The 21,930-nt window shown below is 59.9% G+C and overlaps 8 protein-coding genes across 8 annotated transcripts; 6 read left to right on the top strand and 2 right to left on the bottom strand.

Annotated features, from left to right (window-relative positions):
• Nucleotides 1–749: 749 nt before the first annotated feature.
• On the top strand, nt 750–2,153 carry BKCO1_28000109 (uncharacterized protein; the record flags this gene model as incomplete). The annotated part of the gene is made up of 3 exons (XM_020273646.1): nt 750–796; nt 965–1,764; nt 1,897–2,153. 3 exons carry the CDS (start codon nt 750–752, stop codon nt 2,151–2,153), a joined length of 1,104 nt encoding a protein of 367 aa, XP_020129949.1.
• Nucleotides 2,154–2,806: 653 nt separating this feature from the next.
• Nucleotides 2,807–3,826, top strand: BKCO1_28000108 (1-aminocyclopropane-1-carboxylate deaminase; the record flags this gene model as incomplete). The annotated part of the gene is made up of 1 exon (XM_020273645.1): nt 2,807–3,826. The coding sequence occupies one exon, from the start codon at nt 2,807–2,809 to the stop codon at nt 3,824–3,826; it is 1,020 nt and encodes a 339-aa protein (XP_020129950.1).
• Nucleotides 3,827–4,209: 383 nt separating this feature from the next.
• Nucleotides 4,210–5,476, top strand: BKCO1_28000107 (dimeric dihydrodiol dehydrogenase; the record flags this gene model as incomplete). The annotated part of the gene is made up of 2 exons (XM_020273644.1): nt 4,210–4,599; nt 4,661–5,476. The coding sequence occupies 2 exons, from the start codon at nt 4,210–4,212 to the stop codon at nt 5,474–5,476; spliced, it is 1,206 nt and encodes a 401-aa protein (XP_020129955.1).
• Nucleotides 5,477–7,070: 1,594 nt separating this feature from the next.
• On the top strand, nt 7,071–9,161 carry BKCO1_28000106 (uncharacterized protein; the record flags this gene model as incomplete). Its single annotated transcript, XM_020273643.1, has 1 exon — nt 7,071–9,161. One exon carries the CDS (start codon nt 7,071–7,073, stop codon nt 9,159–9,161), a length of 2,091 nt encoding a protein of 696 aa, XP_020129956.1.
• A 1,490-nt stretch (nt 9,162–10,651) lies between these two features.
• BKCO1_28000105 (rta1 domain protein) lies at nt 10,652–11,665 on the top strand (the record flags this gene model as incomplete). Its single annotated transcript, XM_020273642.1, has 2 exons — nt 10,652–11,111; nt 11,187–11,665. 2 exons carry the CDS (start codon nt 10,652–10,654, stop codon nt 11,663–11,665), a joined length of 939 nt encoding a protein of 312 aa, XP_020129957.1.
• Nucleotides 11,666–12,859: 1,194 nt separating this feature from the next.
• Nucleotides 12,860–14,257, top strand: BKCO1_28000104 (uncharacterized protein; the record flags this gene model as incomplete). The annotated part of the gene is made up of 1 exon (XM_020273641.1): nt 12,860–14,257. One exon carries the CDS (start codon nt 12,860–12,862, stop codon nt 14,255–14,257), a length of 1,398 nt encoding a protein of 465 aa, XP_020129958.1.
• Nucleotides 14,258–15,170: 913 nt separating this feature from the next.
• Nucleotides 15,171–18,494, bottom strand: BKCO1_28000103 (kelch domain-containing protein; the record flags this gene model as incomplete). Its single annotated transcript, XM_020273640.1, has 1 exon — nt 15,171–18,494. The coding sequence occupies one exon, from the start codon at nt 18,492–18,494 to the stop codon at nt 15,171–15,173; it is 3,324 nt and encodes a 1,107-aa protein (XP_020129951.1).
• Nucleotides 18,495–19,552: 1,058 nt separating this feature from the next.
• On the bottom strand, nt 19,553–20,314 carry BKCO1_28000102 (mitochondrial peroxiredoxin prx1; the record flags this gene model as incomplete). The annotated part of the gene is made up of 2 exons (XM_020273639.1): nt 19,553–19,895; nt 19,965–20,314. 2 exons carry the CDS (start codon nt 20,312–20,314, stop codon nt 19,553–19,555), a joined length of 693 nt encoding a protein of 230 aa, XP_020129952.1.
• Nucleotides 20,315–21,930: the final 1,616 nt, after the last annotated feature.

Raw genomic sequence — 21,930 nt, 5'->3', positions numbered from 1 at the left:
GTTGACTGCAGGTTTCCTCTTTGCCTTCAACCTCGTCAGCCAAGCCTCCACTATGCCAAGCCCAAGCACCAACCAACGGCAATCTGCCATGGCTCCAAACACCAAAGAAAATCAGACTGCGAAAGAAGAAGGGGACACTCATTATACCTCCGCTAGCAGCCTGCCTGCAATCACTCATGCAGCAAACGAACCTCCCAGTTTTCTCTTTCTGCCAGTGCCCATCCAACCACCCTGCATCACCGCAAGCGGCCCGCCAATGCAGATAGCCAAGGCACATACCCGTCCTCCTTTGTCACCGTCACAGCCTTCTTTTTCCATCACTCCCCCCTCCCTTCTTCCGCGGTTCTGCTTCATTCGGTCTTCCCACCCTTTTCTGTGTCTTGTCTCGCAGAACACGCCACGATAAAAGCTAGACGGCTGCTTTTAGACCGAATCCCTGAGTTATTTGGTCTAGCCGACGACTCTCCTCGTGCGAACCGTCTCACACGGGCCCGTTCTCCGCATCTCGACAACAGCAGAGCAGAGCAGAGAGCGCGCGTGCGTGTCTCGCTTCCTACCAAGCAGCAGCCAGGCTGGCCAGACAGCGCGCAAGCAGCAAGCAATCTCCCATCGTCCAACGACACCACTCATCAGAGACGACCGATCGACCAACTGGGCGCCACGCCACGCCACGCCACACAGTCCTCCCCATCCCCTTCCAAACGCACAAGCAAAACCCGCTCTCTAGAGCAACCATCTAAACACTCACCATGTCTTTCGACGGCGGCGGCGGCACGCTCTTCGCCATGGCTATGCCGTAAGTCCATCTTCCCCTCTCTCCCTCTCCCCCTCCCTCTCTCCCGCCCTCTCTCTCCCGCCCTCTCTCTCCCGCCCTCTCTCTCCCGCCCTCTCTCTCCCGCCCTCTCCCTCGCCCTCTCTCGCAAACAAGCAGGCACTAAAAGCAACAACAACAACAACGCCACAGTCCGACCCTCGACCCCCTAAACCTCAACCCCCTCAACCCCTACAAAGGCTACTACGGCATCGGCGGCGCCGCCGACACTCCCCCACCGCCACCCCCCGCCGTCCAACGCGTCACCACCGCCCCAGCCAACCCCCTCGCTACTAGCATCGCCAAAGGCGAAGCCGAACCCGTCGACGCCGGTGGTAGCAGCAGCAAGCGCGGCGGCGGCGGAAGAAAGCCGGTGGGGGCCCCGTTGCACAAGTCGACTGCTTTCGTGCGCGGGGGGTGGGGTACCGGCGGCGGGATTGGCGGCGGTGGTGGAGGTGGCGGCGATGACGATGACGATGACGGCGAGGGGTGGAGGAAGAGGAATTGGTATTCGGGGGTGCCGGGGGATTATGTTGGTTATGGTGGTTATGGTGGTGGTGGTGGTGGTGATGATGATGGGGTTGGGAGCGAGGTGGATTTGGAGGAGGTCAGTGAGGATAGTGGGGATGAGGATAGTGGGGATGAGCCGGTCACGCCTGGGAGAGCGGTGCAGTTTGACGATGAGGAAGAAGAGGAGGCAGAGGAGGAGGAGGGAGGCGGGCGCAAGGGCGGCGGCCGGTACTTTGGCACGGTCAAGCATTCCAAGCACGCGGTGGACGTGCTGCCCCGCTCCGCCGTCCGCCCGGGCATGGCGCCGCCGGTGCCGCCGCGCGACCGCGTCGCGCCGTGGGGCGAGACGTGGGCGGCGGACCAGGTGGCGTCGTTTGACTTTGGCGAGACCGTCTTCGCGCAGGCGTATCAGAGCACGCAGATCACGGCGGATCTGCTGAGAGGTACGTGTTTTTGGCATACATATACACACGCGGGCGGGTTTCCCTGATGTAGGGGTTATCCCTGGTCGCCACGTGGGGATGTGTCGTGCTTCTAGAAGGATGCTGATGGCTGACCGTTGTTTACCTTTACAGACGAGAATGGCAGAGCGCCCAAGATGCAGCCGCCCGAGTCGCTGCCGTGGAAGACTCGTTTCAACCTGCCTGAGCCGGAGGACATGCCGGACATGGCGGCGCGCGATGCTGAGTTTGAAAGAGCGGGCACGTGGAAGTTGATCGAGGAGGACTGTCCGGAGCTGTTCGAGAAGAAGAACGCGACGTTGACGTCGATCTTCCCGAAGCACGGGGACTGCAATATGCCGAAGAAGAACGAGAAGGTGCGGGTGCTGTAGGATGTTTACGATGTAGTGTTTAGGCGGAGTGCTTATCGGAGGTGGAAGTAATGATGGATTGGCTGGAGGTGTCTTTTGAGTTCCGTGTCAGATAAAAGCAGAAAAAGGAAAAAAGAGTAATGACAAGACGTTTGGTTGGTCAATGGCAGAGACTAGAGTTATTGGACTGGAGGTTATCTGCTTTCTGTTAGCAATATCACTTACTATAAGGCGTTAAGACGTCTGAGTCGGTGGACCAATGAAGCGAGCGTCATGCGCGTATCTCTGCCCCGCAACGCGTCGTCCAAGGGTCCGCGTGCCGCACTCTTCCGCACTCTGGCTGCGTTGGCGTGCTGCTAGTCAGGGAAAGATAGCAGCCCCTCCAAAAAGTTGGAGACTCCAACTAGCGGGCTCTACTTGTGGCGCCGATTTGGAGTTCGTTACTGTGGTGAGGCTGCGCTGTCAACAACAACCGCCGTGCAGATGCGGTTTCGGCGGCCGGCATCGCCTTGGACAAGCCGAACTCACGCCTTCGTCGGCCGGCCGCCACGACCCGAGACAGTGCACATGTCTTGAAAAGGCGCGGCGGGCGCTGCTGCAGGCTGCTTGCGCCAGTACTGCCAATTCCTCCCTTTCTTCCTGTTTTCTGAGATACCCCGCAACGAAGCGCCGCCATGAAGCTCGACAAGTTCCCCAAGCACCAGCTCACCTTCCAGGGCCCGACGCCCATCCAGCACCTCAAGCGCCTCTCGGAGCACCTCGGCGGCAAGGTGCAGCTCTACGCGAAGCGCGAGGACTGCAACTCGGGGCTGGCGTTCGGCGGCAACAAGACGCGCAAGCTCGAATACATCATCCCCGAGGCGGTCGAAGGCGGCTACGACACGCTCGTCTCCATCGGCGGCATCCAGTCGAACCAGACGCGGCAGGTGGCGGCGGTGGCGGCGCACCTCGGCATGAAGTGCGTGCTGGTGCAGGAGAACTGGGTCAACTACCACGACGCCGTGTACGACCGCGTGGGCAACATCGAGCTGTCGCGGATACTGGGGGCCGACTGCCGGCTCGACGCGGCCGGGTTCGACATTGGCATCCGGCCCAGCTGGGAGCAGGCCATGGCCGACGTCGAGAAGCGCGGCGGCAAGCCGTACCCCATCCCGGCGGGCTGCTCCGAGCACCCCAAGGGCGGGCTCGGGTTCGTCGGGTTCGCCGAGGAGGTGCGGCAGCAGGAGAAGGAGCTGGGGTTCAAGTTCGACTACATCGTCGTGTGCGCCGTGACGGGCAGCACGCAGGGCGGCATGATTGTCGGCTTCGCGGCCGACGGGCGCGCGGACCGCGTCATCGGCATCGACGCGTCGGCCAAGCCGGAGAAGACCAAGGAGCAGGTGCTGCGCATCGCGAAGAACACGGCCAACCTGGTCGAGCTGGGGCGCGACATCACCGAGGCCGACGTCGTGCTGGACACGCGCTTCGGCGGGCCCGAGTACGGGCTGCCCAACGACGGCACCATGGAGGCCATCCGGCTGTGCGCGCGCACCGAGGGCATGCTGACCGACCCCGTGTACGAGGGCAAGTCGATGGACGGCATGATTTCGATGGTGCGGAACGGCGAGTTCCCCGAGGGCTCGCGCGTGCTGTACGCGCACCTGGGCGGCGTGCCGGCACTGAGCGCCTACAGCTATCTGTTCAAGGAGGGGTAGACGGCGGCTGTGCGAGAGGACAATAATACCTAGAGCAACAATGTCATGAATGAATCTGATCAGCGGCGTGTCGGGCTTTGCATCTGGCGCCGGCGTTGACACGGCCCGGCAGCGCAGCACGAGAGTGTGAGAGTGTGAGAGTGGGCAGTTGAAACCCGACGCCCGCAGCTTAGCCGCCCATTTCCCGCTGGTTCCATGCCCCACTTGCATCATTGACGCCGCTTCCCCAATGGCGGGGTAGTGATAGGTAAGGTTGCCCGCCACTCCTGCGTCCGTTTCCTGCCCATTCTTGCGACCACCCTTCCTTCACGCTACTTATACCCCGCCGACCCCCCCAGTCCATTGCCTCTGCATCTAGTCCAATCGCCCCCTCGCTCGACACCATGGCCGCGCCCAAGGAAATCCGCTGGGGAATTCTTGCTACCGGCGCCATTGCCAAATGCTTCACCGTCGACCTCCTCGTCGACCCCAAGACGCGTGGAGTCAACCATGTCAAGCACACCGTTGTCGCTGCCGCCAGCTCCTCCAGTGCTGACCGCGCCGCCCAATTCCTCAAGGACGTCGGCGCTCCCGAGTCGGCAAAGGCCTACGGTTCCTACGAGGACTTTGTCAAGGACCCCAACATCGACATTGTCTACGTTGCTACCCCCCATTCACACCACTACCAGAACGCCATGCTTGCCCTGAGTGCCGGCAAGAACGTCCTGTGCGAGAAGTCATTCACCGTCAATGCTGCTCAGACGAAGAAGCTGGTCGCGACGGCCAAGGAGAAGGTAAGCACGCTCTCTTGCATCTCCCCGCTGACAGCCAGCCTGACGATTCCACTCCACCCAGAACCTCTTCCTCATGGAGGCCGTCTGGACCCGCTACTTCCCTCTCTCCATCTACGTCCGCGACATCATCACCTCGGGCAAGATCGGCACCGTCCAGCGCGTCTACGCCGACAACGCCATCGCCCTCGACCCAGAGACGGCCTTCGCCGACGGCAAGCACCGCATGGTGAACCCGGACCTGGCCGGCGGCGCCCTCCTCGACCTCGGCATCTACTGCCTGCTCTGGGCCTTCCAGACCGTCTACACCACGCTCCCGGAATCGGAGCGCAAGCCGCCGACCGTCCTGTCCTCGACCAACATCTACCCGGGCACGCGCGGCGCCGACGAGCTGACGACGATCCTCCTCACCTTCCCGCGCGGCGGCAAGCTCAACGACGTGCACGCCGTGGCCACGACGGGCATCCGCTACTCGTCGGACCCCAAGGAGGTGGCCGACGACGCCGACCCCGCGTGCCGCATCCAGGGCGACAAGGGCGAGATCCAGGTCTTCCCGCCCATCTACCGCCCCACGAAGACGCGCCTCATCCTGCGCGACGGCACCGACGAGCCGAAGAAGTGGCCGCAGCCCGGCCCCGGCAAGGGGTCTGGCTGGTACAACGGCTTCAGCGACGGCCGCAACGCCGAGGGCGAGGGCCACGGCATGTTCTGGGAGGCGGACGAGGCTGCGACGGCCATCATCGAGGGCCGCAAGGAGGGCAAATACCAGAGCTTGGCGGAGAGCATCACCATCATGGAGGTCATGGATGAGGTGAGGAGGCAGGCTGGTCTGAAGTACCCGGACAATATCGAGACTACGGATTTCCCGGTTGCGCTGTAGAATGAAGGGTAGGAGGCCGAGCTGTAAGTTAGTCATGATTAAAAAGATACTTGAGATGAAATAGATGATTTTATAATAGCCTTTAGATTTGCTCAAGCTGTATAATCTTTTACGTACACCGAATGGGTCGTTCCATCAAGCATGCAGTCTCCCCGCCGGCACCGGCTTCCCAACCCAAGCTCTCGCATTTGCAAACCCACCGCGCCCAACACATTCTTCTTCACCACGCGGAGAGGCTTGGGCTCGAAGCGTTTGCGTGAGAGGAGGTGGAAGCCGACGCTGGGTGTGGAGCCTCTTCTGAAACGGGAGAGTAGGCCTTTTTGCTGCTTCTCAGGCTGGTCTCTGGTTTGCTGGACTTCGTCTTCTCTGGTGAGGAGGCACATGCCGCGCGTTGTGACGTCTTCTTCTTGGATGAACGATGCGATGGCATCGCCTATTGTGATGAGTGGATTCTCTTTGGCAATGGAGATTGTGCTGACGGTGGCAACAAGCTTGATGAAGTTGAAAACTATCAGGACAAGCAGAAGGCTGACTATGACGTTGAGACTGCACTGGCCCGGAAGCTTCTCGCTGAGGCAGTGGTCGACCTGAAACCCATATACGCTCCATGAACTACTGTTGTCACGTTCATGGAGCAGTGCGGATATGTGGTTTAGTTTGTCGAGGGCGTAGGTACGTCTTCTTAAACGCGGCGTAGGAGTCAATGACCCATGCTATGATCGCTGGGCGGTATAGTTGTGCGGGTAGGAATAGGCTAGTAGAGCTATTCTTGTGTTGGTGTGGGGGCCAAAGTATGGCTGCGCCCTGCCTGGTGGTACAGCAGAGGCAATCTACCTATAGCGAAGCGGCAATTTTGTTTCAAGAAAGCTCACCTTCTCGCAACGCCAGGCTGTCGTTATGGCCTGGAATACACCATCCGCCTCGACCTCACGATGGGCTTCGCTCTGGATCGCTCCTTTCGCAGCTTCGCCACAGTTGCAGCTCGAAGCGCTGCTGGGACTGGCTCGAGGTTCGGGTTCACGCGACCACCGACGTCATAACGAACGCTGCTTGTTGCAAGGCGCTGAGAGGTAAGTAACGTGGTGGCAGTGAATAAGAGCTGGGCAAAAAGAAAAGGACGAGAGACGAACCGCAAGTTCCTTCGTGCGGTCACCCACATCCGCATGCGGACTAGCGCCCGCGACCCGTCGCTATATCGGCCCCGCCTTTTCTCTTTGCCTCTCATCATTGCCTCCCATTGCCCCCACGCTGACGAAGAATGTCTCTCGGCCCAGGCGAACATTGGCCGGGTGTGGCGTTGCTGAGGTGGACACGCACAGCATGCGGCGATCGCAAGGCTGTGGGCTGCATGTTCTGCAGAGCGGCGGCCGGGACGGGTCTGACTGGTGAGTGATTGGCCGCTCTTCGGCGTGGCGGCGACGCTGTGCTCGATGTAGCTAAGACTGCACGCGAAGCTTTGTTTTTGGTCCTCTCCAACGCCAGCCCGATAGCCCGCCAAGAGCTGGTGTCAGCTGCTGGACGGGCCTAAAGCATATGACGGCCCCATCCCGCCCGCCTTCCGCCCGCTGCAGTGCCAGTTTCCGTCCTCGACAGCATGCACCATTCGAAAGACGACCCCTCTGACTCGGTGCACTGTGCCGGCCAGACCCGTCGCAGCACCCGCTTTTGGCACATAGCCCGCGCTTGGTACTTCTTCCCTCTCCATGCCATCATTGTCATCGTCCTGGCTGTTGTCGCCCTGGTCAGTCTTGATGGCCAGACCTTCCCCACCTCGTCGAATGCTCCTTTCGGCTCAACCATCACCCACATGTTCCAGGGTAAGCTTCGCCAGGCAGACGTCACCACCTTGGTCTCAGCCGCCCTGGTGCTTGTGCGCCTCACCCTCAATGTCTGTTCCAGCATCGCCGCACAGAGGTCCATTTTCATTCTCCTAGAGAAGTGCGGCCTCTCCTTGCGGGAGATCGAGCGCATCTTCTGCTACGGATACGGCCCTTTTAGGACCAATGCCTTCGGACTCGCCACCATGCTCCTGCTCCTGCTCCTCATTCCCGCCCAGCTGAGTGCCCCTCTTGCCCAGGGAGCGCTCTCTTGGGAGCCCCAGTTGACTTTGAGGCATGCCGACTACAATGTCACCCTCAACGTAGCCGGCCCTGGCCCCGCCTTCGCTGAGTTCAAGGACCACAACGAACCCCGGGACTTTTCCATCAAAAGGGCTTCTGGGCTTGCTGTCATCCATCGCTTTGGCCCAGACTTCTACTCAGTGCTCGACTCGGATAAGAAAGTGCCGAGCAGACGCTGGGCCCCAGCCTTCAGAGAACACGAGCTTTCCAACCAGACCAAGGGCTATCAAGCACTCCCGACGAACACGAGCATCGGCAACACCACGCTCCCCTTCTTCCGTATGAGCAACCTGACCTGGATCGACTACGACGACAGCCTCGAGCATTACCTGGCGTGGGACAATGGCCTGTTCAACGTCACCGACCCCATGAACCCCCTCCGCGCCTCTCTCCCGGGCAACGCCGCCATCCTACGCGACTCACCCATCCACAGCTGGATATCCACCTGGCCCAACGCCACGCTCCTCAACGCCACCTTCACCATCGCCGTCCTCGCCGCGCGCCTGCCCTCGGCCGACGCGCCCACCGCCTGCCCCGCCACGAGCAGCGCCTTCGGCACCCTCCCAAACACCAAGCCCTACACCGCCGTCGGCCCCACCAACTTCACCAACTGCTACCTCTTCGCCACCGCCTCCGTCCTCGCCGGCACGACCCAATGCCTCGACTGCCCCATCATCTCCCCCGGCGTCGTCGAGCGCGCCGGCAACGCCACCTCCCCCTTCGCCCCCTCCCCCGACCCCCTCCTCCCCCTCGTCATGGGCATGCTCCCCGAAACGATGCTCAGCATCGTCACCGGCAACGCCACCTACGCCCCCACCCACGCCAACCTCGCCGGCTTCCTCGCCGGCGCCTTCTCCGCCGCCTACCAAGCCTCCTGGAACGACCTCACCGACCGCCTCGCCCTCGCCCCGACAAACACACCCATCAACGCCGCCACGTCCGCCGCAGCCGCAACGTCCAACTACTCCTTACCCCTCTACCCCCTCCGCGCCGCCGTCGACGCCCAACGCATCCGCACCTGGCTCGCCCTCCACCTGCTCGTCCCCGTCGCCGCGGCCCTGCTGGCCGTCTTGCAAACTCGTTGCCGCGCCGAGCCGGTGGTCGATTTCGCGGCTGCGTGTCTGTTGACGGACGCGCTGCCCGTCGTGCGCGCGGCGGAGGCGGCGGGCGTGCGGACGGCGGCGCGGGTGGAGGGGGCGCAGAGCAGGCGGGTGGGGAGGGTGGTGGTGAGGGAGGAGGGGGGCGGTGGGCTTGGTGGGCTTGGCGGTGGTGGAGGGGCGAGGTTTAGGGTGTTGAGGCGGGAGAAGGATGGGGCGGATAAGTTTGGAGAGGGCGGTGGGTATAACTGGGGGGGTATACGCGGGCGGAGGGCGGCGAGGAAGAGGGAGTCGTGGGGCGATTTGCCGCTGTTGTCTGGCGGGGCGTCGACGGTTTATGAGCCGGTGTCTGAGGAGTCGGTGAATAGGACTGAGACTGGGACTGGGACTGGTCAGCAGGGCCAGGGCCTTTTGCATACGCCGCATACGGGGTCGAGTTGGCAGTCTTCGCCGGGGTTTGCGCGGTAGTAGGGCGGAGAGGATGGGGATGGATGAGGGTCTGGAATCACTGGTCGGGTGTTCTTTCTTTCTTGTTGATATGATGCATGCGTTCACTGAAGCGGATTGGTGAGATTTTGCTTTTTTGTAAGAGTGTCTTTTTGATTTTTTTTAACGTTGAGTTTCTCTTCTTATTTCGTCGTTCTCCATTCTTGTGCATATTTGGCTTGATATGGCCGAGCAGAACATGTTTTTTCTCATTGAATGCGAGGTCCAGAGAGACGCGGGAGTTCAAGACATTCGGGATATCGGGCAATTCTGGTTCATTCAAAGCTCTCTCTTTTTCTCTCGGCTCCATGGATCATTTCACCTAGAAGGGTAAGTCAAGCGGTCTGTTCGATAATTCTCCATCGACATCTTGTTCGGACTCGATTCATCTATCCCACTTACAGAGGGACATTGTAGCCGAAGGCTGGCGTTGCCAGTTTGCCTGCGACAAAGGTCTGCCGACTGCCAAGGACGGCAGATACCTGTGTAATGAGACGCTGTTTTTCTCGCACTAGCCTTTGGCTGCTCCCTCCCTCACTAACAGCCGTCCCCCAAAGCTAATCATCGGTGCCGCCATCCCAACACAAAAGCCACTGTCAGTCGGCGATCGCAGCCGTGTGCAGAAAAAAGCTGTTTGACTGGATGATCTATTAAATGCTACTACTACGTGGTTTTTATACAGATGAACGAAGAAAGGGGTGCCCAACAAGGGTATTCTTCATGATAACACGTTGGTGAATAAGACCCTGTTGGGTTGACGATGACGATCATCCTCAACGTGACTGAATATAGGTGATGGTGAGATCCAGCAGCCACAAACCCATTCGCTCACCCGAACCAGCGCAGCACAGCAAACGGCCAGCGCGAGATGTAAAAGGCTGGGAGCAGATAGGTAGGAAAGAAGGGTAGAAGCATATTACAAGTGTTACTATACGGCAAAGGGCACCGTCTCTTCCGTCTTGCGTGCCGGATAGCCGCCTGCAGCATGTCTGTTTGCTCTGCGTTATAGTGGGGACGATGCAGCCGAAAGTTTGCGCATTAATCACGCAGCTTGCTAACAGGGGTTCGAGTGGCACGGAATCACATCATTATACAAAAACGACGACGCATTTGCATTCGGCTGTGGAATACTCGGCTGTGGAATCCAAGCGTGCGGGTTGCATCCCTTGCGTGTGCAACGGCTCTCGTGCCATTCCCCCGGGAACCAGTTTCGGTCAACCCGGCCTTGATCAAGTCAGGAGCGAGAGCTGATTGGTCTCCCTTGCGAGAAAAAGCGAACACGATGGGATGCGAAAAAAAGGAACGCGAATAAGGATGCAGGTCAGTGCTTAGCGTTCGGGAGATAAGAATAGCCTTTTTAGTTCCGCTGCACTCGTCCGCTCTGCAACGTCGATCACCCGTTTCGAAGTGATCGGCTCTCAGATATCTGGGCCTCTGTCCTCGAGTTCGTCCGGCCTGCAAGGGGCGTCGTCATGGCGCTCTACGAATACCAGCCAACTCTTGTTGGGGCCGGCATACTCTCCTCCATCTTCTGCGTCTTAACCGCTTTCCACGGTTGGCAGCTGGTCAGAAACAGGACATGGCATATGGTTGGATTTGTTACAGGGGGTGTCCGTGGGTTGAGCCCTATCCACCTCTCCAAAAATTCAAAGCTTTGTCTGATCGACAGTTCTTCATCAGTTGAGCTCGTCAGCTACGCTGCCCGAGCTGCTTCCGCGACACAGAAGAAGGATCGGTGGTCCATGGAACCCTATCTCATCCAGAGCACATTCCTTCTGGTCGCGCCCACATTCTTCGCAACGTCGATCTACTCAACCTTCGGGCGCATCATAGCGGTGACCGACGGTGATGCTTACGCCCTCATCAAGAAACGCTGGGTCGCCATCTTCTTCGTGCTGGCGGACGTGTTTGCCCTGTTAATGCAGGCGGTTGGTACGTGGCCTTTCTGAAAAACACTCTGGTACTCGCAGAAAGAAAAAAATCCCGGTCTGCTCACACGGCATGCAGGGGGCGGCCTCATGGCCATGGGCTCCACGGACCCTACCAGGTTCAACTTGGGACAGCACACGATCGTCGGCGGCCTGATCGTCCAGCTTGTGGTATACTGCCTCTTCTTCGTTTCCGTTGCCACCTTTTACCGGCGCCTGAGCACGCTCCCCTCGGCCAAAAGGCAGAAACACGCGCGCATCGATTGGCACCGGCACTTGACTACGCTGTTCGTGGTTAGCATCCTCTTGATGGTTCGCTCGTTGTTCCGCATCCTTGAGTATGCACAAGGACATGATGGATATCTGTACAGACACGAAGCGTTCACATACGTCTTTGACGCTTTGCCCATGGCCCTTACCATGGCGTACACGAGCTGGACGTATCCCGTTCTCCGAAGGAAGGAAAGAGGAGGAATTCAGCGCTTTCACTTAGCCAGAGTTTCTGGAGGAGCTGCGAGTCCACGGGAGATTGGCTCCCCAGCGCGCGAGACGGCCTGAGCTGGTTGCATGAGTCTTTGGACTACCGTTTCTCGTCTGCCTGATCAGGCAACAGTGTGCAAGAGAAAAAAAAAATCAGAATCCACATGAATTTTACTTGGCACGCGCAGCCTCGCGGCCCGAGTCCAGTTCGCGGCCCGAGTCCAGCCCAACCCAATGGCCGCCATGAATTTGACCCCCAACCAGTCTTTGACCCCCCCCTGGGAAAGCTACTTTTTCTCCGTCGCTCACCTCAAATTTATGGCGGCCAACCCAATTAGGCTCACAACTTTGTCGCGTTCTCGAATGTAGTAACCCAGGGCGCGGAACTAAAAGCCGCCGCCAAGGAGAGCAGTCTTTGAAGATATTTTTCGGCTCATGGAGCTGGGAAAGCGCCTCTAGCAGCGGCCACAGCGACAAGGACCATACGAACACGATATAGTGTAAAGGGGAAGGTAATTTCGAAGCTAGGGTTTTCTTAACCGTGTTTAAAGCAAGGACTTCCTCCGGCTAAACCGTTCCGGGTGGGAGGGTCTTCACTTCGGCATCAACCCTGTTTAGAACCTATAGGCAGGCTCCAAATCGCTTTAGAAGCTCCGGTTCGATGATGTCAGTTTAAGCTCTTCTAGATTTCCTAGGGTTTGATCAGACCGTATGCTGATACACACCGAGCCGCAACGTTATGGGGACCGCCACTAACGGCGAGCGAATACCCCTAGAAGCAGCAGCAAGTACCAGCAACGGCAGCGGCAGCAAGCACCTGTAGCGGCAGCAGCGAGCGTTTACCACTAGCAACGGCAGTAGCAGTGGCAAGCACTAGTAGCGGTAGCGGCGAGCGTTCAGTGGTTCACCAGCGGCGGCTGCAGCGGCAAGCACCACCTGCAGCAGTAGCGGCGAGCATCACTACCAGCAACAACGGCGGCGAGCACCAAACATGACAACTATTCCTATGAATAAGCCCCCTGGGGGCCCAAGTAATAGTTGAAATACGTGCAGAAGACGTACCATGGATCAGGTCCACCATAATCCTCCGCAAAGCGTTGAGCTATAAAATCCCCGGCCAGGCCTACTCTTCCTCTTCAAGGTAATATACCTACAACCTTTGCTGCAACAGCCTGCTTGCTTAAAAGCTGAAAAGAAAAGCGCGCCCGTGACTCGGCCAGCACAGTCGAGAGGAGATTCCCGGAACACGCACGTGGCTGCAGGGTCGCCGCCATGTCTCCGTTGGTGCACGAAGAACCAACACCAGCCTTCGCCCCACCGCAACAGGTCGGACAACCACACCGACCCCCGTTTGCGGGCCCTTCAACACGCTCCAGAGGCACCGTTCGACCGCGATCTGCTCTGTCACCAGAGCCAGAGGAGGAAGAGACGGAAAGACGGGCAGAGAATGGGCCGCCGTCACACGGCAACATGGGTCTCCCCGATGGAGACAGCCAACTTTCTGGCCGGGATCAACAGCTTCCACGCCATGATCAACCGGTGCGGCAGCCGCCCCACAAGCGGCGACGGCTGTATGAAGAAGTCCTGGAGTCGCAGTTCCAGCAGAAGCAATCTCACGGTCAGGGACTCCATGACCAGCGACTCCCGCAGCAACCCCTGCCGTCGCAGTTCCAGCATACGCAATCTCAGGGCCAGGGACTCCATGATCAGCGACTCCCGCAGCAACCCCTGCCGTCGCAGTTCCAGCCGATGCAATACCACGGCCAGGGAGTCTATAATCAGCGACCCCCGCAGCGACTCTCGCTGTCGCAGTTCCAGCAGATGCAATCCTACGGCCAGGGACTCTATGTTCAGCAATACCCGCAGCAATACCCGCAGCAATACCCGCAGCAGCACCAGCAGCAGTACCCACAGCAATACCTGCATCTTCAACACGGACAACAACCACCGCCAGGGCCACAACCATTCCCACCACAACCAGCACTCCCACCGCCCCCAGCCCCCCCACCATTCCCACCACAACCAGCACTCCCACCATTTCCAGCACCCCTACCAGCACCCCCACCATTTCCAGCGCCCCCACAACAACAACAAGCACCGCCAGGCCCACCACCCCCGCCAGCACCTCCACCCCCGCCAGCACCACCAGCACCTCCAGGCCCCCCAGCACCACCAAACCACCAGCCAAACCACCAGCCAAACCACCAGCCAAACCACCAGCCAAACTACCAGCTAAACCACCACCACCACCACCGCCAGCAAGAAGAACCAACGTTCGACCAACAACTCCTCGCCCTCATCCCCCTTCTCGAAGCGGGAAGAGGAGGAGGAGGAGGAGGAGCAGATCAGCCGCCGGCGGCGCTGACGCCCGACGAAGAAGCGCTGGAGCGGCACATCCGGGCTGAGTACGAGGCGTGGCGGACGGGGAGGAGTAGACTGGAGGAGGAAGGAGGAGGAGAGGGAGAGGGAGAGGGGGAAGAAGAAAGAGTGGAGGAGGAGGAGGATGTGGATGCGGAGGGGGAAGAGGAAGAGGATGCGGAGGGGGAAGAGGATGCGGAGGAGGACGCGGAGGGGGAGGCGGACGCGGAGGGGGAAACGGACGCGGACGCGGAGGGGGAAACGGATGCAGATGCGGAAGGGGAAACGGACGCGGAGGGGGAAACGGAGTGAGACGGCGAGTGAGGAGGGGGAGGACGGTAGCATGCGTACTATGGGTACTCAGTGACGAGCTCCATGACACACACACGCACACACACACTGACACACACCTGTAAAGATGGTAAATTCCATTTCGGAACCAGTGTCCTCATGGACACATGTACTGCTCGTCGCGAAGCAGAGGAGGCGCTTCTCTTTTTTCTTCTTTTTTCCAGCAAAGAAGCATGTGGGACATCACGTATACCCAATAGCATTAAGGTTTATCGTCATCATCAACCCAATAGGGTAGTTAGTCTTCAACAACGAGTTTTCATCTACAACAAACACCCTTGTCGGGTGCCCCTTTCTTCGTTCACCTACATAAACACCACATAGTAGCAGCGTATAACGAGACATCCAGTCAACGACTAGCTTCTTCCTGTGCCCGGCTGTGATCACCGTCCAACAAAGCAAGCAGTTACTAGCATGGTTGGACGAAAGAACGGACTATATGGGGAGGAACGGGTCAAAGCGATGGCTTATTGATATATTGCTTTCGGCAAGTAACAAAAGTCTTCAAATCATTCCCACTACAATTCACATCCAAAAGGCCTGCGTGATGCACACGCAACAAAGCAACCTTCGCCCCATGAACAAGAACGAATGCCACCGAGCGCTTCCTGAAGCCGTGCAGTGTAGAGGTATCCAAGAAAGAAGAAGAAGAAGAAGCTAAAAAAGAAACAGCCAGTATACTACGTGAAGAGGAGAAAAAAATTAAAAGGAAAGAGATGGAAAAGAAAAAAAGGTTGAAGAATCAAAGACAGCGATGAACCCATGATATACCAATCTCTAGAAACACGCTTCTCCAAAACGCTCCGGACCCATGATGAGAAAAGAAAAGAGAAAAAAAAAAGAAAGGGTGTTCGTCCCGAGCCTTCATACCCACTCATCCGACCAAACCCCTCTCGGGCGCGATGCCCAATCCGACCCTGCCCGACGACAAGGTATCCTCCGTGGCGCTGGGCAAACCGGTGCCGATGCTCGTGCCCTCCCTGCCGCTGACCCTCCCCATCTCCCTGATCCTGCGGCCCTCCATGAGGCCGCGCAAGCCCCTCTTCTGCAGCCCCACGACGGCGCTGATCTCGCCGGCCCAGACCTCGCTCTCGCCCGGCCCGCCGGTGACGCTGCCCATGTCGGACTGGCTCGTCTCGGTCGAGGCGCTGCGCACGCTCTGCTCGTCGTCGGCCAGCGAGGCCGACGACGAGACGTCCGTGTTGAGCCGGAGCTGCTTGAGGTGGTCGTCGACGCCGCTGTCCGCGCCCTGGGCGACGCTCCCGGTGCGCTGCGTGGACGTGAAGCTGGATGCCAGACTGTTCGAGGACGCCGACGGGCGCAGGTCCCCGCCGAGGCCGTCCGATCGTTCTGATTGCAACTTTGCGAGCGTCTCGGCGGATGGAAGGCCCGCCGTCGTGCCGTTGAAGAAGGTGATTGAATCACCTCCGCCGGCTGCCATTGCGGCGGCGTTGAAGATTGCGGCTGTATTCCGCCCGTCAAGACGCAGGTGGAGGCGCTCGATGACGGCTTCCAAGAGACCGTCGATGCGATAGGGGCGAGCAAGCTGGAGCAGCGAGCATAAAATTTGCGGAGTGCACAAGGTCGAGTTTGGCGGAGGAAGGGCGGAAGTGTAAAGATAATGTGCGAGAGCCTGCAGGGTGAGATGAGTGTGCGGGAGGTAGAGGGCGCGCGGACGGGAAGTCGGGTTTGGATTTTCGGCATTTGGAGGATCGAAAGGTGTGACGGTGGAAGCCATGCTGGGCGTGGCTGTGAGAGCGGTGCTAGCTGTCCTGATGCTCGGTGTGATGGTAATACTAGAGTTACGCCATGCATGGGAGCCTGTCGAGGGTCTCAGTGTAGCAGCGTCCGATGAACTGGGGTCCGACGCGAACGCTCCCTCGCGTAAGAGCTGGTTGAAGTAAGGGCCCCATCTTTTCGCCACAAGGTGTGAGTTGACAGGAATGCGCTCGCCTCCGATAGCTAAAAGCTCCATATCGGCGAGCTCTCGTAGTCCTAACGCCATCGCTCCTAGCTCTTCTGCGGCCGGCGAGAGTGACCGCCCCCCGCTTGCCAAATCCGACGCTCTCTGCATCATGCCCGGAGAGCTTACAGACAGATATCCCGATGTTGGCATGGTCCTCCGAGGGTTGTCGTATAGTCCAAAAGCCTCCAGCTCCACCATGCAAATGTTTGAAAAGTTGATCCTCCGATGGTTGTAGTCTTCCACCAGGCTTCGCTTCCGATTTCCGAGTATGACAAAGGTGTTGCGCCTGCTCCAAAGTACGCCCCGGTTCCAGCTTCCTTGGCTAAAAATGCTACCGCCGGCATCGATTCGACTCCATGTAAGGTTCCGTAGATCCAGCGCCCAAAGGGCGTACTCCTGCTTGGATGAAGTTAGGAAAGTACCGCTCACAACGAAGTGATTCGCAATCACGCCTCCGTTGGGGAATCGCAGGCCTGGCGGCGAGAATGTGCCGTTCATGGACTTCTCTGTCAAAGTTCCGTCCGGTAATCTAATTTGAAGCTCCAGCTTGACGTCCAGGAAGTTGTAGTTTGAGTAAATCAGCATAGTGGAGCCATTGTTCTCCGGGTCCTGATTCTCTTCCGCTGGAGTCTCGCCCTTCCTTCCGCCGGCCCCGATGGATGACGCAGGCATTGTCGTAAGCGGTGCGACCACACTCCTGTACGCACCACAACTCCGGCCTAGCGTGTTTGTTGCGATCCACTTGAGACTTCTCAAATTGAAAACGCTTATCTGTTCAATGTAGTGGTTCGCGCTGTCCTGCCCACCTACGACCACCATCTCCGCGCCGCCAGTACCGTCCAGGTCGATGCCGATCGAGCCAGCGTTAGGCTGGCTGGCAGAGGCAGGGTTGTGATGAATGGCAGAAAGGGTGGCGCTAGACGACGCGAAAACCGCAGAGGAGGGCAGGATGGCAGCGCAGTGCGCATAACGTCCCTGCGGGGAATCCGAGGTGTCGATCTTCATCCACATCCGCGTGTGAACGTCGTAAATATGTATGTCGGACATGACAACGACCTCGGGCTGATTGTCTTGCGCACCGCCTTGGTTCGGCGCTGCCGGCTGGCCGTTCGGGAGAGTTGCGGGGGACATGCCGCCATAGCAGACAAGCTTGGTGTCCCCGAGCGAGCAGACGCTGTGAAAATACCGTGGTGGAGGAATGTCGCCCTGAGTCTGCAGCTTCGTCCAGTGCCGACGAACCAGATCCAACTCGTAGAGGTCGTTCGTAAGCTGCGGGCGTGTCCTGGACAACCTTCTGCCGCCAAACACGTAGAGCTTGTCTCCGAGAATCGTGGTGGTTGCGCCCACGAGCGGGTGAGGCTCACGACCGGTCGTCCTGTGAACGTTGCAGACCAGGCCGGACAGACCAGATGTCGATTGAGACGGAGTGCCGAGGCCTGCAGTCATCATGGGAGTCAGACCTGGCGTTCTTGCGGCCGAGGAAGGGCCGGCGTCTTCGTCCCTACCCATCTTGGACAGACTGGTGCTGCTGCTGTTGACGCTGCGGGTCAGAAAGGCGCTGGAGTTGGTTCTGAGCGGCTGGTCCGGGAATTGGTGGGACGGGGAGGGTTGAGATGCGTTTGGATCCATCGTGATCGTTGCTCTAGCGTCTGGAGAGGGTTTGGAGGGAATCCGGAGTGGAGAGATGTTTGCCAAGTTGTGAGAGAACAGAGAGGGACAGTCGCTTGGGGTCTGTAAAGGTGAATCGGGTAAAGTTTGAACCGGCTGCGCCCAGGATGGGATCACAATGGCAACATGCCTCGGCTTCAGCGGGACAGGATCGACAGATGATTTGCGGCCAGGTAAGGGAAAGTCAGGGATGGAGGTGGTGGTCGGTTTCGCTGACGGGCTTTCGATGGATTTGCGCGGGCTGTCCGGAAGGTCTATTGGAACATAGCGGGGAATAACAATCGGAATGTGCTTCGGGCGGGCACCTGGACCTGCAGAGACCGGGATTGGACAGGGAAGCTGAAAAGGCGGCTTGAACGAGGCAGAAGACTCGGAATTGGCGCGGCCAGGCGAGGACTGCGAGCTTGCAGAGGGCTTGCGCTCTCTCTGGTCAGGGTGCTGGAGCGGGAGCGGGGCCCGGGGGGACTTGGGCCTCCTCCGCGACAGAAAAGGCTGGGAGACCGAGGTGGGCGACGGGTCCGCGGGCGGGTCCTTGGGAAAGCTGAAGGCTCCTAGGGGATTCATGGTCAGCGCGGTGATCGACCCTCAGAGACCGGGTCTTGGGAGCTGGCGGGGGAGGAAGATAGGGATATCCAGCGAAGGGGGGAGGGGGGAGGCCGCGCTCCGTCGACTTTGGCGGCATGGTCACCAGGGCGCTTGGTATGGGCTGGCAAACGCTACATAACAGTTTCAACGCACTGTTAGGTCATCGCAGCTGCGGTGGACGAGGTCTCGGCCGGCAGCAGGGTGATGTTGCGTCAACGGGAGCGCGGCGGGTGCTGGCTGGACATGGGGGCACGGCTCGGCTGTGTGACTGGCGCCTGGCTGGAGGGCTGTCTTGGACAAATTCGGCGGGCGCATGGACGGCGGGCTGCAGGCCCGCGGTGTTGGTTGAAAATTTGGCTGCCGCATCGGTGCGGCATGGGGGGTTGGGTGCGGGCTGCATGGAACACAAGGAGGCGCCTTACCTGAGGGCTGCGGGCAGGGCGCGGGGGCGCAGGCAGGCAGGCAGCGCTAGGGCGGTGGTACTGCGCGGGCGGAGACGCTGAAGGGAGACGGAGCCTGGAGGGTCTTGGGGGGAAGTTGTGCCTGGGAGCCGCGAAGGGTACAGACGGGGCGCACGGGAGAGGTTCGTTTGGGTTTCCACTACTTGGGCCCTGCAAATCGCAAGCCAAGGCCGGCCGCGCTAGGGCCCCGCCGCCGCCCATGCAAGGAGCGCTGCACATCAACAAAGCCCGCCAGACAGAGCCAGAGCCAGCCAGAGCCAGTGCTGCGCCGCCAACCGTCACACCGCTGCTTTCATCAGCAGCGTGGCCGCCATGGCATGCACCGCCGTTGGCTGCCAGCAGCAGCACCAGCACCAGCAGCATCTTCAGCCGCCGCAGCCATCGCCTGAGACGGCAGCGCCGCACGGCGCGCCACGCAATCACACAGACGCAGGTACTCATTTCTATCTTTGCTTGCATTCATCTCGTTGGGTATCTGGCGGAGCGCCTGCCGCCGCCCGCTCGTCTAGACTATGGAACACATTTCACCGCTTTTGTCTCAGCCCTACGGGGCCACGCGCGCGCGCGCGCCTCGGCTTACACGTTCGCGCTGGTGCTCTCCTTGGGCAGCGGCGTGAACCTCAGGTACGGCTTGACGATCTTCAGGTTGGGGTAGATCTTCTGCGCATCCTCCGTCTTGACCGACGGGTGCACGATGACGTCGTCGCCGGGCACCCAGTTGATCGGGGTCGTGACCTTGTTCTTGTCGCCCGTCTGCAGCGAGTCGACGATGCGCAGCACCTCGGCCGAGTTGCGGCCCGTCGAGGCGGGGTACGAGAGGATGGTGCGGATCGTCTTCTTGGGGTCGATGACGAAGACGGAGCGGATGGTGAAGGCAATGCCCTTGGAGTCGACGTTGGTCGCGTCCTGGTGGTCGAGCCTGTGCTCGCGTCAGCATGCTGCCTGGCTGCGTGCGGTGCCGAGGCGCTGAGGCGCTCTGGCCACTTACATGTCGTAGGCAAAGGCAACCTTGCGCTCCTTGTCGCCGATGATGGGGAAGGTGAGGTTGCTGCCGGTGACCTCGTTGATGTCCGAGATCCAGCCGCCGTGGCTCTCGATGGTGTTGGCCGACAGGCCAATCAGCTTGACGCCGCGCTTGGTGAACTCGGGCTCGAGCTTGGCAAAGGCGCCGAGCTCCGTGGTGCACACGGGCGTGTAGTCCTCGGGGTGCGAGAAGAGGACGACCCAGTTGTCGCCAATGAACTCGTGGAAGTCAATGGGGCCGGCCGTGGTCTCGGCCTTGAAGTTGGGGGCGATGCTGCCCAGGCGGAGGGGCTCGGCGCGCTGTTCGGTGGCCATGGTGATGGGTGATGGGTGATGGGTCTGTTGGAGACGGCGTCAGCGGGGCATGGAGGGGCAGCGCGGGGCCGAGATGGGGTACCTTGGAGTGAGATGAGGAATTGGGTCGCAGAGGAGGTTGTGAAGGCTGAGAAGACCGGGTGCGAGAAGATTGCGGCGCGGGGTATTTGTAGGATGGCGGGGCACAGCTTCAATACTGGAATGATGCGAAAAGTCGGATGAATAATGCCATCAGCAGCCCTCAGCATTACTGGATGCGGCAAGGCTGCGATTGCGTGCTTGAATGCTCTCGTTCTGCCGGCGCGAGCAGGCCAATGGCATTGTGGCGGCCGTCGACCGCCTCCGCCCAGCGCAGCGCCGCGGGGGGGCTAAGCCTTGGTATAGACAAGGCGGCAGGATCAACATGGCGCAAACACGCTGCAAAATGCTGCGAGCGCCGAGCCCGCCCGGATCAGGCCCGCACGTGATGCTGCCAGTCTTGCGCGCGCCGTGATGTCGGACGTGGTGGCAGCTTGGAGGGCGATGCTGCTCGGCCGCCGGCTTTTTGTCATATATGTACTGGGTAGCCAGCCTAAGCGCCCGGGCGTTTCCCCCAAATCCCCAGCTCCAAACCCTAATCCCCTCCCCCCGAGACGCCAAATGCGCAGCTCAGCCAATCACTTAACCAGCCTTTTTCCGAAGCCAGCGTCAGGTCGGAGGCGTCACGGCGTGTCCGTCGTTGTGGCACCCTCCCGCACGTCCTTTGTCCGTCCGGTGCAGCCACGCAGCGTTCTCGACGTGCAGATGAATCGCATCGCGCCTGTTCCGCCATAGACGCCGCGCGTTCCCATCACCACCAAGTGCCGTCCGTAGGCCCGAGGCTCAAGTAATTGCCGGGGATTCGGGCCAACAGCAACAGCCATGACAGGCTCGTCTCGGCAGGCGCTCTTGTGTCTTGTGCAGCAGAGAGCAGAGAGCCGCGACACGGGCTCGGTCGCGTCCAGAACATCACCGCCTCTCCAAACTCTATCTCAACTTCAACCATCTGCAGTGTTTAGCGGCTTAGCCCACGTGTTGCGGTCGAATTAGGTTGCGCGGGCTTGCGCTGCGCCGCTCATTGGCCCCTGCCCCGTGTTTGTTCTCGCTTCGCCGCCGGGAATAAGAAGAGCCACCATCGCAGCCATCGCTCTATCCGGCGGGTGCTTCCGTACATGCGAGATGGACCCGGACTCTATCTGACCAAGGGATGCCGGACCGTCGGCGCCCCAAATTCTCCTGCTCCCTCCGCCCTGGGGCTCATCCCGGGCGGATCGCTTTCCGTTTGGGCTGCCTCTTATCACTACTAGCCGGACACCATCAGAGATGCCGTCATGGTGCGCCTGGGGCGGTCCGCCACCTCGGCAGGCGGTTGCATCCTCCCAGGCCACCGGTTGCCGGTCGGGGTAGTTGGAGTAGCAGATCAGCCGCGCCCTACGCCTGGGAATAAGCACATGTTTTCAGACCGCTACCCGTTGCCCGCTACCGCTGCGGCACCAGTGACTTCTCCGCTCGGTGGGTCTCTTCTTGTTCCGTCCTACGGAAATGGCTCCATTTTCTTTTAACCCTGGGCCTCCTCGCCCTCGGTGACTCGTCGCCCC

This window comes from Diplodia corticola, assembly GCF_001883845.1.
Source record: "Diplodia corticola strain CBS 112549 chromosome Unknown scaffold28, whole genome shotgun sequence".
Classification (NCBI taxonomy): domain Eukaryota; kingdom Fungi; phylum Ascomycota; class Dothideomycetes; order Botryosphaeriales; family Botryosphaeriaceae; genus Diplodia; species Diplodia corticola.
The sequence above is the reverse complement of the archived record's forward strand: the minus strand, read 5'-3'. Positions and strand labels throughout refer to the sequence as shown.